Source organism: Anopheles cruzii, chromosome 3 (assembly GCF_943734635.1).
Source record: "Anopheles cruzii chromosome 3, idAnoCruzAS_RS32_06, whole genome shotgun sequence".
Taxonomy (NCBI): domain Eukaryota; kingdom Metazoa; phylum Arthropoda; class Insecta; order Diptera; family Culicidae; genus Anopheles; species Anopheles cruzii.
The window spans coordinates 73,650,479-73,665,745 of record NC_069145.1 but is presented as its reverse complement, the minus strand read 5'-3'; the positions used below and the strand labels follow the sequence as shown (position 1 = coordinate 73,665,745).

General features: G+C 48.5%; 5 protein-coding genes across 5 annotated transcripts; 2 read left to right on the top strand and 3 right to left on the bottom strand.

Moving 5' to 3' along the window:
- Positions 1-1,376: 1,376 nt before the first annotated feature.
- LOC128270961 (serine protease grass-like) lies at positions 1,377-2,709 on the top strand. Its single transcript, XM_053008391.1, has 5 exons — positions 1,377-1,443; positions 1,500-1,654; positions 1,723-1,970; positions 2,037-2,227; positions 2,306-2,709. The coding sequence occupies exons 1-5, from the start codon at positions 1,377-1,379 to the stop codon at positions 2,707-2,709; spliced, it is 1,065 nt and encodes a 354-aa protein (XP_052864351.1).
- Positions 2,710-8,800: 6,091 nt separating this feature from the next.
- Positions 8,801-10,333, bottom strand: LOC128270960 (uncharacterized). Its single transcript, XM_053008390.1, has one exon. The coding sequence runs from the start codon at positions 10,331-10,333 to the stop codon at positions 8,801-8,803; it is 1,533 nt and encodes a 510-aa protein (XP_052864350.1).
- A 628-nt stretch (positions 10,334-10,961) lies between these two features.
- LOC128272986 (secretion-regulating guanine nucleotide exchange factor) lies at positions 10,962-12,266 on the bottom strand. The gene is made up of 3 exons (XM_053010888.1): positions 12,231-12,266; positions 11,218-12,170; positions 10,962-11,148 (listed from the first exon to the last, which is right to left on the bottom strand). The coding sequence occupies exons 1-3, from the start codon at positions 12,240-12,242 to the stop codon at positions 11,067-11,069; spliced, it is 1,047 nt and encodes a 348-aa protein (XP_052866848.1). The 5' UTR covers positions 12,243-12,266; the 3' UTR covers positions 10,962-11,066.
- A 327-nt stretch (positions 12,267-12,593) lies between these two features.
- Positions 12,594-13,486, top strand: LOC128272078 (uncharacterized). Its single transcript, XM_053009809.1, has 2 exons — positions 12,594-12,822; positions 12,890-13,486. Exons 1-2 carry the CDS (start codon positions 12,600-12,602, stop codon positions 13,414-13,416), a joined length of 750 nt encoding a protein of 249 aa, XP_052865769.1. The 5' UTR covers positions 12,594-12,599; the 3' UTR covers positions 13,417-13,486.
- On the bottom strand, positions 13,456-15,225 carry LOC128272077 (uncharacterized). The gene is made up of 2 exons (XM_053009808.1): positions 15,027-15,225; positions 13,456-14,930 (listed from the first exon to the last, which is right to left on the bottom strand). The coding sequence occupies exons 1-2, from the start codon at positions 15,141-15,143 to the stop codon at positions 13,869-13,871; spliced, it is 1,179 nt and encodes a 392-aa protein (XP_052865768.1). The 5' UTR covers positions 15,144-15,225; the 3' UTR covers positions 13,456-13,868.
- Positions 15,226-15,267: the final 42 nt, after the last annotated feature.

The window sequence follows — 15,267 nt, the reverse complement described above, 5'->3', positions numbered from 1 at the left end:
ATATAAATGGATCGGCAGTTGTTTTGGGAGTTACCTCTGATGCGCTTCAACTTAATTTAACACACCTGCACCGACTCGTTTCAATGAAACTTCTTTTGTAATGAAACCACGGTTTCCGGTTTGCTGGTTAACCCTCTTTTAGGCCAAGGGGTTTTACCACACCTTTTTAAAGCCGACAACAATCTGCCCCAGTCGAATGTATCGTTGCGTCGGAAATTCACAGACCTATTAACGAACCTGTTACGAACCATGGAGTTTAAGCTCGTTTTTGTAAGAGAGGACCACCAACACCATAACGCTCCGGAGTTTATTAACCGCGGAAATGGATGCTTTCCATCAACTTCTCTGTCACCGTGATAAAGTTGTCAAACACGTTTTGGAATTCGCTGCACTTCATGGTCAACTTCTTGTGGGGTTATGTGTCACCACCATGCGGATGCTCAAGAGCAAAGTACACAGGCAACGGAATCAGAGCCGCCGCAGAATTGAGTGACCGAGCGAGAGACCAACAGTAAACAGCAACATGTTCAAGGTGATATCCAGTAGCAATGGTCAACTAGAACTGGTAAAGTTGAGCCCAATCTCTAATCTATCTCTCTCTCTCTCTCTCTCTATTCGTCGTTTCTTTATCTCGCTGAAATGCCTTCCGAGGACGGACTTAAAACATGCGTTTTTCACACTTCCGATCAGTCGAATGAGTAGAGTTCTGAGAGAAGGTTAAGCACTGTCGATCCGACGTCGCCGTTGCGAAGTGTAGTGCCTATTAAAGTTGTTTCCTGCTCAAGCGTTGCCTTCTCGCGCTCGTAGGGGCCGGTTTATATGTTTCGTCGTGTCTCCGGCACCGGCAAATACCTTGTTGTAGGTCGTCGTTTTGTCGTTTTCCCAAAGCATATGGCGCACGACGCGTAGAAGCCGGCTATTAACAGGTAGACTCCCGTTTCTCGTAAATCCCGTTTATTTCAAGATATGGCCGCGGTTTACTGTGTAATGTAATGGTAGTGGTGTTTTGACTTTGCCCCTAAATCGACAGTAGTAGTGGGGAGTTGGTGTTGAGTGTGCGGACGTGAACCCTGACGATCGTATGTGATCGCAGAGTCCATTGCGAGAGGGTTTGTTGTCATTTTAACTTCAAGGGTTGACTGCATAGGTTACTCACACCTCGAGAACGGATCGCCAAAATCCCACAGCTCACTCTCTCTCTCTCTCTCAAGCTCTCTCGTCGTGTGTCGGGGAGGGCCCGATCGGTGGGCTTGAGCTTCTCAAGGAGTTATAAAAGTAGCGGATACAACATCGAGCGTCGCACAACAAACGACGAGCCCCAACCGGAGGATCTACCTGGAAGAATTCACTACCCCCCAGAAACAAACTTCACAACGATGGAGCCTGTAGCCGTACTTCTAGCATCGGTGATCGCCGTATACTGCTGTCAACCAACTGTGGCACGTAAGTTATCCTTAAATGTGACTAGCTGCCAACATTTTAAGACTTGGTTCCTCCAGAGTTCAACCAGTGTACGGGAGAAAATAAGTGCGTCAACATTCGCGAGTGCGCTATGTTTGGGCCACACTTTACTGAGCCAGCCAAGTGGTCCAATGCGTTGAAGGGTGAATTTCGGCAGCGTGTTTGCAAACGGGAAACGATCAATGGTGTGAAGGTGAGTTTTTTATGCGATCTTTGGCTAAAAAAGATGATCGTATGAACGAAACAATCTTATCGAAACAGGTGTTCAAAGTGTGCTGTCCACGTGAACCAACCGCTGGACGTGTTTTGCGCGGTATAGAGCTGCTGAATTTCACATCCTGTGGAACCACCTCGGAAAATAGGATAGCACATGGCAAGTACGCGAAACTGTTTCAATTTCCCTGGATGACACTTCTTGAGAACAAGCTGGGAAAGTTTCCATGCGGGGCGACCCTGATTGCCGAGCGGTACGTGCTGACGGCGGCACATTGCGTTAGGGAAGGCGATATGTAAGTGATATCTCTCGTATTCAGTCAATAACGATGTTTAATGAATATGTGCTATTCCGCGTTTAGTGTATCGGTACGATTGGGTGAGTACGATCTGGACAAAACTATCGATTGCAGTACGAACGGCGAAGAGTGCGCCATGCCCGTGCAGGATATTCCAGTTGAGCGGATCATCATGCACGATAACTACAGCAACCGGCACAAAAGGAATGACATCGCTTTGATTCGGCTTTCTCGAAAGGCTTCCCTCAATGATAGTAAGTTAGCATATAGAAGACTAATTCAACGAGCATCAATTCAAAACCTTATTTATAAAATTATTCCCCTTCCGCCAGACGTGAACCCGATCTGTTTGCCGGTTGGACCCCAGATGCGTACAACGGTAAGAAACTACGTTGTTGCTGGGTGGGGCACCACTCACAATAGTGAGTCCTCTGCCAGGCTCCAGTTTGCCGTTCTAACCCTGATGCCCAACGACAAGTGCCTATCGCGTCTGCGCATGGAGGATCGTTACGTCAAGTTGGAAGAAAGCCAGCTATGCGCGATCGGTGCCAATATGAGCGACAATTGCTCAGGAGATTCGGGTGGACCATTGAAAACGATCAGCGTTAGTGGTCAGTTTGTGCAGTACGGTGTAGTGTCGTTTGGCCTGAACACTTGTGGAAAATTGAGCGCGCCGGGAGTATATACACGAGTGGAAAATTTTGCCGATTGGATTTTGGACAATCTGGAAGACTAATACGGGATAGCTGCAACATTCTGAACTCCTCATCTTTAGGACGCCACCAACTGACGATTTTTGAGAGACATTTTTTCGAAGGATTCATACTTTACTCAGAACATCACGTTTAAGCTATTAAACCTATTAATGTAAATTATGCGCGGCGTAAAAGTTAAGCAAAACTACTCAAAATATAGTGACTCAGTATTTTTAAGTAACATTATACAAATAAATTAAGTATACAACGATAAATTTGCTATTTTAATTCATTTTACGAGATTTTTTCATATCACAGAATAAGAACTCGATAACCAATTGTGAAAGATTATGACTCACCGGCTCTAAAGTAATTAGTCACACTCCAGATCGGAAGTTGGATGCTACTAAAACTGAGTCATCTAAGCTATTTTATGAGCACTGGAACCTGCCACTCCTAAGGCAAATATGGCAGCTTTACGGCTGCAAATTGCGAAATTCTTTTGCAGTTCTTCCCCGTCCATTTTCGATCTGACAGATGACTTATTTCTTTCGTCGTTCGCCTGAAGCACCAGCACCGGGAACCACTTCAGACAGACGAAGATGATGACGAATCATGGGCCACCGAGTGTTCCACGTTCCACACAGAAGACGCTTCCTATGCTCCGATTAATATTACACTGATTTTGTAAGTCATTTAAAAACATTATACGCAGACACCCTCGACAAAATTCTTAGAAAATTCAACTGCACTTGAAGTACAGAAAGCTTAAAAATGCTTAAAAACTGTTGAAGCTGGTATCTTTGAAATCTCAAATTCTTCATGCCTCTTTCCTTCATCGTCCTCCATCAATTCATCGTATTTTTAACCGTCGCAATGGAATTAGCCCGTAACTGGCATTGTAAAACCCACTAACGTGAGGAATAATTTACTCTGTTACTAAATTTGTTCTTTAAATTTTGTTATTGTTGGCGCTGAACGTCGTCCATTTTTTTCATCGATGTGTCCCATTCGTTAGTTGGAATGTCCTTAAATTGTGTACTTTGCCTTAATTTTTCAATCGGAAAACAGAAAACTGAGTCTCCCGACGCACTGGATTGCCAGTGTCCTTGCATAGACTGGGGCCACGTTAGTCGAACAAAGATCTTGGTCCCGGAAACATCTCGGAACCAGAATAGGTCCGAAGTGCGTAGGACATAGCGGACTAGCTGTTGCAATTATTGAGAATGTGTAATTGATTTCGCATCACGTAAATATCTTCTTGTCAATGGGCATCGCAGGCACTCTTAACATCCATTGCCGGCCGATCTGATTTAATCAATTCCATCACCCCATGGTCAGCTTTAAAAGTAATGACATTCAAAAGCTTACCTTCTAATGTCGCGGATCGGATGTGGTGGCGTTGGATCGGAAAATCAGACGAACAGGCCGCTGTTGGGTTGAGGACAAAAGTTTTCAAAGACTTGGTAAATTTGTACACTTCATTATTTAACACTTTCAACACAATTCTGTCCTAAGCCCGACGACACAGTGGAACCACTTCACTCGCACATGGAACCGTTATTATTGAAAAGCTCTTCTGTCGGCAAGTTCCACAGCAAATTTTACTTCCTTCCTGGCCTTAAACACGTACGTACGTAACAACCGACCGCCACAGGAACCAATAGAGCGCGAAAAAGAACTCCACTCCCGGATGCTGCCACCGCAAGACTGGCGAAACTAATTGGGAACAGAATTCGAAACACTATCGAAGCAACCGTTGGTTTACTCTCCCAAGGAAAATCGCCGTCGGTCCTGAGAGGGAACGTTATCCTTCCATCGCTTACTAAACTGTTTGGTTACAAAGTATTCTACAAACGAAGCAGAGCGAGAAAGCTAAACGTTTTCCGTGGAGACGAGACCAGGACACACTGCTAGGTGAAACAGGTGGTATTCCTTTTAGGGTGAGCGAGGCATTTTCCGCTCCGTAAATGGCGAACGCTCTCACTCTCCTTTCTTTCTCTCTCTCTCTCTCTGTAAGGTTGCTCTCTCGCCCGAAAGGACATCCAACCCGATCCCGAGCGGAGCCGAATGCACGAGGAAAATGGTTGCGCGTAGAAAACGCACCGTGGGGGAGCGCTTTGTTGATGTAAGACCATATGTTTTCGTCCTTCCGACGGAGCGCTGTAGATAAACAACGCCGAGCAGGAGCTGGTTCGGCCGAACCCGGCAAACCGGCACGGCCCGTGCGACTGCGCGTCGTGAACAGACGCACGGCAGGAGAGCACGGGCTCACTCCTGGCCGACGGAGTTTTCATTCATTCACAAGAAACTCCGAGCCACTTCAGTGGCACACACGTCTGGAGGGGACAGCTTTTCGGGTTTTGTGTTTGTCCCACAGAGCACCCACATGATACTGTGTTGCGCCAAACGTCAGGTGCAGAGAAGTTTTCGGTTGTCTTCCGCCCGGTTGCTGGTCCCGCCGGAAAACATACCGCCGGGGTTTCCCTGACTCCCGGAAATGATGCCCGCAATTCAATTTCCTGTACACTATTCAAAACCGCACCCGTACCGGCAGCGCATCCATCGCCGGGGAATCTGGCCCCGGAACATACAACAACTTGCCCGCCGTCCGTTTGACAGTTTCCATTACCGAGACCGGGACCGAGACTGGGCGGAAGCTGTCAGCCGCGCGACAGATAAGACGATAAGCCCGCGTCGGGTAGCTCCTATCGATGGGCTCGATCGGACCGGTACTTCGGCCGTCGGATGTGACTGCTTTCCCCGATGGCCCATTATGCTAATTGATATTGTGAGTGTTTCGCAAACCGTCCTCGGGCGTGTGCTTGGTGATTGTTTCGCTGCCAAACAGCCAAACGGTTATGGTTCGGTTTGAACTGTTTGTGGCCACCATTATTCCGAAGCTCCTACTTCAACATTCGATTCACATTGATCTACTCGATTTTTTTACATTGATTTATCAATCTAAGTAGGCAGATAGTATTTGTAAATTTGTTTTTGAAATTCACAAAACAACTTCAAAGCCGCTCATTGGTTTTCCTTTTAAATCATTTACCGCCCAAAACGCACCTCAAGTCCACGGGAGCTAGGTGAGAATATTATCGAGTTCTTCGCCCACCGGAAGAGGCATCCTGCCGAAAGCCAGCCTCTCAATGCGCCAAGGTACTTCAGAAACAAAAATGCTTGAACGCAACAACCATAACTTCGATCCTGGCGGCAAGCGTGTGTCGACGGAAGGGCGTTCTCCCCCAAAACGAACGCTTACCGAGGGAAACCGTCACTAATTGCGCTAAGTAACGCTAATTGGAAGCGCAGCCTTTCAGACGAGCGCTATCGACGTCTTTTCTGTTTCGATATGAATAAATAAACAGCACAAATTAACGGCCACTTGAGTGCCTTCGGTGGTAGGTCCGTGAGCGTGAATAACGAACTTTTTTCGATTTTTTAAAATCCCCCTTTTGTCCGTGGCACAAAGTGGAAGCGAAGGAAACAAAGTTCAGGATTGGCGCCCCAGCAGCCCCGCACACAGCAATCTTCACGGGACATTATCTCGAGATACTCTGGGACTATCACGGAAGCATTCGATAGCCTCCGATAATGTGGGCCGCGGTCCAGTAGCTTCCGTTTTAGTGGCCTTTCCGGCCCTTTTATTCCCCGACGCTCCGTCCGTTCCGTTTCGATGCCATTGCCAAAGATCGTTTCGTGTTTTCAAATTTCCTGCTCACCACTTCCCACGCAACCCTCCGTGATATTAAAACGGATATGCAATCGAAGCAAAGGAAATCGGAATAATTACAGAACAACGTGAATTAATTTCGTTGTTATGGACGCACGGGTGTAACAGGGAGGTGCCCGGATCCGGAAGGTGCTACACTAACGACGCGATTGCAACTGAGAAGAGCGACAAGGAAAACTAAGAACTGCCCTGGAAACGAGCTAAAGCAAGCGTGATGAAAATGGGCCCGAAACAAAAAACCGGGAAACCCATTTCCCAAATCTGTGTCAATGGGGTGAAGAAGTATTATTCGCATCGCTGCATCCTTTCCGTAGGGAGTGTGGCAGTGGTCCTCAGGTTTCCTGACTTGGGAATGACGAAACAAAGATTGCGACGAGCCGATAATCACCGGAACGCGGTTCGTAAGCCCGGGCAAACTTCCTGGTCCGGTCAAATCGCTATGGCATCAGAGAAGTACTCGTCGTGATGATCAGGCATTTGTTTTCCTATTCTATTGTATTTAACTCTAGCATATTTTGCTTTAAATTACATTCTAGATATTTTGTTTCTCGTAGCGTAATGCTTTCTTAACCTCAACTCAACTTAGTTAAATAATAATTTACTTTCGTTTGCCAAAATTCCTTCTTCTTTGGCAGAGCGTTGTCTTCGACACACCTGTCTGGTTGATGAAGAAAATCAAATAATTGAAACAAAAAATCCCAGGCTATGTCCTAGATTTTCAAACAACAACAACGAAAAGCAAATGGAAGCAAATGAAGCAAAAATGAACGCGATAAATTATGGACGTCCCATTGACAGAGGGTTATAGCATATTCTTTGCAGCGAAAAAAAACTCACGAAAACCCCTAATTAATGTAAATGGCCGCCGTGACGAATGTAAAATATGGTCCATCTGACCTCCGGCTTCCGACGAAACCCTTCGCGAAAATGTTTAGAAAACCGAGCCCACCGCACCGGGACGGAACCTGCGTGAAGATAAATGAGACAAAAAAATTATTTTGTAATTAGTGCCCGGGGCGGACTAATCGCCCAAATGGAAAGCCTAACGGATCGAAGGAGGTCACTCCGAATTCCGAGAGCTCTAAAACCTGCCGGCCGATGCCAGGATTGGCTGGTTCAAAACCCCAGATCGGTGGGAATGAACCCGTGAGTCATTGGTCAAATGAAAACAAAACATCCGGCCTGCCAGACGAACCAAAAAATCAATCGCCATGAACATCGGGACACCGTCAATTAAAACGCATCGGTACCAATTCACCCGGAACGTCGGCTCAATTGATCGTGAAAATCGGGGGCACCTGTGGGAGGACGCCACCCGGTTCCCGCGGGATGTTGGGTTGACTGTCGGTACTGATATGGCCGGGAAAAAAGCCCCGGACTGAAGAGACCTCCAAAAGGACATTCGAAGCAAACGAGCGTTGCAGCGAGCAACTCCATAAACCACCGATGCATACCGCGCATCGACATACCGGTAAATAATAAAAAGACCCAGGTTGTTAGTTGTGCGAATTGAAAAGGTTTGATTTTTACGTGCACATTCGTACCGCGTTGCCGAGCTGGGAGAAGGCCAATGGCCTCCCTTGGATTGGGTTTTTTTCTGGTTGGGGCGCTCAATGGACGGACACTACACATAGTTATACTCGGCACTGAATGACCGTTATCGGCACAGGGATGGAAAAAAGCATAATCTTCTCGACAACGACGTGTCTCGGTGCCCTGGCGGGAAAAGCGCAGTGGGATGATGAATTTATTTTCCAATTAAAGTACTGCCGCAATCCAAACACCAACAAATTCGTTTGGACCACTACGACGAGCCGTGCCAGCTCGATCCGTAAAGCGGATGGGCACTTCAACGCGCGGAGTCCCGTACAGAACCTTGTACAGAATCATTATGAGAACTTCGTCGGAGTGGCATTCCAACGAACAAACAACAGTTGCGCGTTGATGAAAACTAGAGTCAATCGCGGCCACTACTTTTAGGGGAATGTGCCATATATTCTAATCCTGTTGATGCAGGTCAAGAATTGAATCCTGGTGATAGATTCAGGATTCAGGACGAAAAACTTTTCAGATGCTCCCAGGTAAGAGAACAAAAACTAAATCGATAAATCGTTCGAGGTTGAAACGAGAGGTTTTTGAAACTGATTTATTTGCTTATAATTTACTGCTACTGATTAATTTGCTTATACAAGAAATACTTGAACCACATGTGATATTTAATCGTTTTAGTCGTTTTGAGTTTAGTTGATATTATAATGCGTGTATTATCATATTTTTATCGTATACATAAATAACATTCGAATCTTAAAACTACTATTGTTTCTAACTACTATTGCGTCTTCTATCCCTGCTTTAAGCATCAAGCTCATTGTCACTTACTCGAACTCCCTTTCCCCCTACATGTTAACTACCGGCGGTGGCACATAGCACATGCCAAGGTCGGTTACCGGCTGATGAACCGGTACGTAGTCGTAGTAGAATGCTTGTTGTCCAGCGGCAACGGCCACCGGCGAAGGACAGTAAGGCTGCGAATGCATCATACTGACAGCCCCCGTGTACTGCAGATGCGGATGATCGATGTTGCTATACTTCGGCGGTTGCAGATATTCCGGAGCAGCTGGCGTTGTGTGAAAAGCTCCGGGTCGCCCGGCCGAATTAAAGTTCTTCCCCAACGGCCGAACTGCCTTGGTGGGTGAGTTTTTCTTGCTGCGGTCCGGGAACTTGCGAGTGAGTTTTTGGCAGAACAAAAGCCAAAGTGGCGTCGTGGCCGATGCAGGTGGCGGGGCCTCTCGTTGGGTCATCGTTGTCACGGAGTAGCCGACGGGAACGTACTGTTGTTGGTGGGGCAGGTATGTTGGAGGAGCAGCCGGTACGTAATGTTGCTGGGCCGGTGGATAATATCCGGCCGGATGGTAGTACGTCGCCGTATATTGCGCCGTCGGTTGTGGATGGTAGTCACACTCGCTCATCGGATTGTGATGATACTGCTGCTGTTGGTAAGTCGCCGAAGAAGTAGCCCCTTGTATCGTTCCTCTACTTTCGCACTGGTGGCGCGCAATATTTCGCAGGGCAGGATTTCCGGCGTAAGCGTGGTGCGGCTGCGCCTGGTACACATTGTACGGCTGTGGTTGCTCTTGCTGGTACTGCTGCAGGTACAGTTGGTAGGGAGTCGGTGGCTCCACACTCGGCTGATTCATCAGACGATACTCGTGGCCGTAACCCACGATAGGGTAATAGTACTGTCGCATGTAAACCGGCGGCGGTGGCGGGTGCCTCTCTGCCATTTTCTTTCGTATATCGGCCGGTTTGCTGAAGGTGTAGGGCGGGAACCAGTCGGGAGTACTGTTGCCCGACAAGGCCTCCGGTATCTTCGGTACGTGCTGTGGCCGAACGGTCGGGTTCTCCAGATCACGCTTCCAGCGTGAGTAGTTCGGTCCATCTTCCGGTTTGTCGCCGACGTACAGACAGCACCGCTCGCGGTGATCGTGATCGCAGTGGAAGCAGTAAGCCTTACTCGGTGTCGAGGATCGTGCCATCGGAATGTTCTTGTTTTGGCTGAGGATGATGCTCTCCATTCGCAGGTTCTCCTCTACGCGCCGGATGTCGCAGATGCCGGTGGTCGCGTTCGGAAACGTGCCATCGACGAACGTGTTGTGCAAACGGGAATCAACAAATGATTGCCGATGCCTCAGCCGAGACTGGCGCACCAAACTAGGACTCGACTTCACGCTATGCCAGTTCACGTTGCTGCCCGTACAGCACTCGCCGGATCCATCGCAAACGGGAGCAACACTTGCGACCACTTCCGAACACGGTTGCGGTTCAAACACCAATCCATTAGTCATGGTGGCAGCACTATCGACTTTCGTTTCCGGATCTGATAACTGAATGTTTTCACTGTTCACAAAAACACTGCCTCCAAGTCCCATCGATAGTCGAGTCGAAACAAACTGGGAACTCCGATCACCAGACGACGATCTTGCCGATGTTACACGATAAACGATCGCCGGCCGAATGATACTGCTCCCCGCCAGCCTACACATCTTTAAAGCAAACGGACGAAGGATCCTACCCAATGCTTGCATACTGCGACTCGGCGAGTCTACCTGTGGGTCGGACACGTAACGGACAGGTTGCACGGAGACGAAATGGTGACCAGATCTTGGTTAAACTAGGCAGGTAAGTCGAATCTTATTTCGACAATGCGCTTAGATAATTGTTGCTTACCTGCGAGGGAGTAACGACAGAAGAAGCCAAATTAAAATTTGGAGGCGTGCTGGCCCTCGCCTGGTCGTGTCACTTACCTACCCGTCCACATGGTGACACATTATGCGATAAACAAATTTCCAAATATTTGCTGTATTGGCTTTTCTTCTGCCTATTCTTTCGAAACAACGGGCACAATCTGGTTCGGTCTTGATCGCTGCTACGCACGCTTCCAACAACAGGGCAGGGCGTGGCAGGATATTAAAAAGACAATATTCACAGCACCAGGATTTTGTGCGCGCTAATTGTGGGTTATTTTGTCAATTTTTATTCTTCCCTTTATGGGATGGTCGCGTTTTCAAGGTGTTTCGCTCGCCTTTGTTACAACGGTATCGCCATTAGGCCACGATCGAGGTTCGTTGAGTGTTGTTCAACTATGAATGACCATTATAGGTGCTAGATGAATGCAAGCGTATAGCCGGCACCACAAATTACTTTCGACACAGGAACGGGTAGTTCGACGAGCCTCGGGATCGTTCTGGAGTAGAGAAAGAAACAACATGAGAACCGTAAGGCTTGACGAATACGGGGCAACGCAGTTACTTACACATTGTCCTCGCCTGGCGTTCCACAGTTAGCGTGTTCGTTCCAACCCCAGCAATACACACGACCGCAAGCCGTTAGTGCTGCGCCGTGTTGCGAACCGAGACTAAAGTCCCGCACAGCGGCACCACCGTCTATTGCGAGCCGAACCGGGGCGGACGAAGATTCACCATTGCGTCCCAGCTGCCCGTAATTGTTCCTTCCCCACAGCAGAACTTCGCCATTGCGTGTGAGATACCCCGAATGGGACCAACCCGATTCCAGTCGTAGTGGATCATCGAGGGTGGTTTCGTTGTACGAGCATTGACCATGTTTATTGTTACCCAAACATGTAATCCTGTTTCCCTCCGAGAGTAGCACCAAATGACATTCCCCGCCAGCGATGTCCGTCACCTTTCCTCGATCGCCAATACAGCATACCGGAAAGATCGATTGAGTAGCATCGGGAGGATAGTGCCTTGTGATGTCTTTACACTTCCCCAGAAACCAAACCTTCCCACTTTCCATTAGGACGGCCGTAAAATGGAGCCCGAATACCACCTTCAGCGCACGACTGTTGCAGGGCAGCATTAATTTTTTGGGCTTCGTGATTATCCTGTTAGTTGGCACGTCAATCTGTCCCCACACATTGGACCCCCAGACGTATAGTTCACCTTGTGCATTTATACCGCCCGATACGTCCCATCCGGCCGCGATGCTTTCGAATCCATATTCGCCGATCGGCTCAAAAAGGGGCACATCATCCGTGTGCCCAAGTCCCAGTTGACCGTGGTTGTTCCATCCGCAACCATAAAGACGACCGTCGGCCGTACCCAGCAATGTGTGCCCTCCACCGGCAGCGATACAACGCAATTCGGAGCCTTTCTGAAAAGGCAAACAAGTCACCGACTGAGGTTTATCACATTGTTCCGTGTCGGTGGCGTATCCCAGTCCCAGCTGGGCATGGCTGTTTGCACCCTGCAAGAGAAAGGAAAGAATTGTAGCGTTCGTTACCCGTCACAATGGTCTTTTATTTACCCATGCAAACATTGCAAAGTAGGCGTTTGTTTTGATACTGCTCCGAATTGGAGAACTGTCAGATCTACCTACCAAGACCTAAAAACGCTCGTGTGGGATGCTGTTTAATTTCAAATAACGTGCACCGATTTGATGGTAAAATTTGTACTTGGTGCTGAAAGTGTTTTTTTCTGAAATCATGATAAAGTGATTCATCGGCAAAGTCAAAAGAAAAGATAGGGAACATTTGAGGGCATTATGCGTGCGCCAAACAAGCCCACTTCTCTTTATCCCGATTTGTTTTCGGTTTTGTTGTGCCCCGTTTTGTTTACATTTTTTACGAGCCTGCTTCGTTCGTAAGTCAAATGATTCGTACCCGAAAACTAAAGAATGCGCTGTTTGTTCGAGGACTGTGTTAGTAATAAGGCAAAACAAGTCAATACACAAGACGTGGCGGTGCGATTTTATCCATTTCCCGTCACGGATTATGCTAGCGATCAGCTGCGACGGTTAGCCAAAAAGCAGCTTTACTGGTGGTGCCGAACCTGTGGCGTAGATAACACCGGGACGTTACTCAATCAGCTGGCCATATGTTCGAGACACTTTCTGCGGGGTACAGCACAGAGCTTGCACTCCTTTCCGGGCATTTTCTAACGCTCTTTCCGCTCCTTTCCTTCTAGGCACCAGTGCACCGCTATGGGACGTTTACAATCCCGACTGGGTGCCAAGTTTATACATTCCTCCCAACAAGGTACACCGAGCAGTACCACAACCCAACGAGTACGGCGAATTCATTGCGAACGAACAGTCGGCCGAGGAATCGATTGCCAATCCGTTCTGGGATCAGAAACCGGACACGAAGGCGCTGCGAATTGAGTTGATTGATGAAATCATTGGCTATCAGATTGGCGGTGCGTACGCATTGTTGGATGAACGGGGCGATGTCCACAGACACAAAGTTGGCCCCTGCGATGTGTCCCGACTTCCCGAGGAACTGAAAAAGTGCCTTTCGCGCGATTCTTCGCTGGGTAAGCTGGCGTATGCTAAAGCGGCCCGAACCGTGCGTCCGGAGCGAATGTTTTCCGCCAACAGTGCCGTAACACCGGTGGACCTTGCCACGACGCCCCGCTCGGAATCGGAACGCATCATCATGAAGCTACAGCACAGCGTCCTCGAGCTAATAAACCTGCTAAACGAAACGGAATGAGCAAACTGCAAAGCGTGTTCTTTGATTTGAAATCGGGGTTCTTTATTCGCTAGTAAAATTACGACAAAAAATGCAATAAAAAGCGTGAGTATTTCTTTTTGTGCTGCATTCACGAGAAAATACAACTTGCGCTAGGATATTCAATGGGACCGGGTAAGTTTATGGAAATGGAAAGGACAGAATGATGAACCTAAGCGGGAGACGCTACACGAAGAGAGTTCCCTAGCGGAACAACACACCAACCGCCGCCACACGCTGCAAACGGGGGGAAATTGCAAGTAGTGGCCATATCTCACGAGTAAAAGTTCTACTTCTCCGACAAAATAGTGATACGCTCTATAGTGCGTAAAGAACGGTGGCGAATGATCCTTTTAAGTGATGGCAAGATGAGCTACGTTCGCAGCTTTCGTGGACATTGCTTGCCGTATTCGCGTTTCGCGTGTGCAATATCCTTACGGCCAATCGGCTAGACGTACCCTTTTCACTGTCGGTTGAGTCAAGTCCTCGTCCACTTCCTGCTTTATCGCCAACGACTCTTCGCCCTTTTCTTCCTTCACACTATCATTGCCATCTGACGGTTCCGGTTTGATGCACAAAATGATGTCCTCAAGCGGTTCCTGCTTAACTTTCACCCCCTCCTGTATCACAACGGGTGGTTGGCACACGGTTTGATTGACTTCTTTTGCGGCATCCGGGTCGTTTTTTGTTTCGTCTTTCTCGTGGCCACCACCGCTGCCAGCCGGTCGCGGGATGATGGAATACTTTAGCGTAATACCCGTTTCCGGATGCCTTCGTCCATCGTTCGACCCGTCGGACGCCAGCTTTCCGCAACCGCCACCACTGCGCTCGAGAATATCGCTCACGTCGAGCGCCTCGTAGAAGCTATCGTCCAGCATCATGGTGCTCTCCTCGATCCTTGGCGACCGCACAATGTCGATGCTGGGCTCCATAGTTGCGATGTCGAGAAACTTTTCGTGCTCCAGCTTGTGCAGCCGGAAACAGTCGTGCGAGTAGAACAGCTTCTCGCATTGCTCGCACTTCCCGACCGGATTCTTCTTCACCTTGTACTTCATCGTGTACGTTTTCTCGCACTTTGTGCGATCGAACCGGATGTCGAAGATGTCCTCACCCTCCTCCACCGTGCAATCCAGCTGTACAATGTGTTCCTCCTCACCGTCGTCGTCTTCCTCGGTGCCTTTCCGGCCATCGTCTTCATCGTCGAAATCTCCGAAGAACCACGCATTCTGCTTCAGGCTCATCTCTTCCCCCGTGGCCAGTGTCTCCTGCCGAAGGTCAATGACGTCTCCACCCTTGCCCAGCTCGGTGTGCGATTTTTCGTGCAACTCGAGAAAATCTGAATTTGCAAAGCAGCTTCCGCAGTCGTAGCACTTGTACAGGTGGCTCTTCTTCAGCCGCAGCTTCACGTTGTATGTGCGCACCTTCGTCCTGTCTTGCCCTGGACTGTTTGTCGACTTTTGCAGCGAAGCAATCTTTGCCAGCACTTCCGCCAGTTTCTGTGTGCCGAAAACCCCCGCACGAGAGGTGAGGAAAAAAAGAAAACAATGAACGGAACTGCACATTCTTCGTGTTCTTCGTCGCAATCCACTTACTTCCTCGCCTGTTTGCAGCGTACGCTTGGAACGGTTCCGATACTGGCGGATCGGATTGACCAGCGGTTCGAAACTTTCGAGCGATTCCATCTTAAACTCGGTGGCACACTGCTCCATCCGTGGGGGGAATCGTGGGAGCGTGCAGTTGTTTAACGCCACCGAGCGTGGTGTTGTAATTCGTCGTTGTCGTTGTCGTGCCCTTCTTCTTGTCCCTTTTTATTACCCACTACTGCACTGTGGA

Excerpts from the sequence above, each read along its gene's own strand:
- LOC128270960 (XM_053008390.1), bottom strand. The coding sequence starts at position 10,333 with ATGGGACTTGGAGGCAGTGTTTTTGTGAACAGTGAAAACATTCAGTTA.
- LOC128270961 (XM_053008391.1), top strand. The coding sequence starts at position 1,377 with ATGGAGCCTGTAGCCGTACTTCTAGCATCGGTGATCGCCGTATACTGC. Across the intron at positions 1,444-1,499 it reads CTGTCAACCAACTGTGGCAC|AGTTCAACCAGTGTACGGGA; the intron begins GTAAGTTATCCT and ends TGGTTCCTCCAG. Across the intron at positions 2,228-2,305 it reads AAAGGCTTCCCTCAATGATA|ACGTGAACCCGATCTGTTTG; the intron begins GTAAGTTAGCAT and ends CCCTTCCGCCAG.
- LOC128272078 (XM_053009809.1), top strand. The coding sequence starts at position 12,600 with ATGCGCTGTTTGTTCGAGGACTGTGTTAGTAATAAGGCAAAACAAGTC. Across the intron at positions 12,823-12,889 it reads TTCGAGACACTTTCTGCGGG|GCACCAGTGCACCGCTATGG; the intron begins GTACAGCACAGA and ends CTTTCCTTCTAG.
- LOC128272077 (XM_053009808.1), bottom strand. The coding sequence starts at position 15,143 with ATGGAGCAGTGTGCCACCGAGTTTAAGATGGAATCGCTCGAAAGTTTC. Across the intron at positions 14,931-15,026 it reads CGCTGCAAACAGGCGAGGAA|AAACTGGCGGAAGTGCTGGC; the intron begins GTAAGTGGATTG and ends TTCGGCACACAG.
- LOC128272986 (XM_053010888.1), bottom strand. Across the intron at positions 11,149-11,217 it reads ACGCCAGGCGAGGACAATGT|AACGATCCCGAGGCTCGTCG; the intron begins GTAAGTAACTGC and ends TCTCTACTCCAG.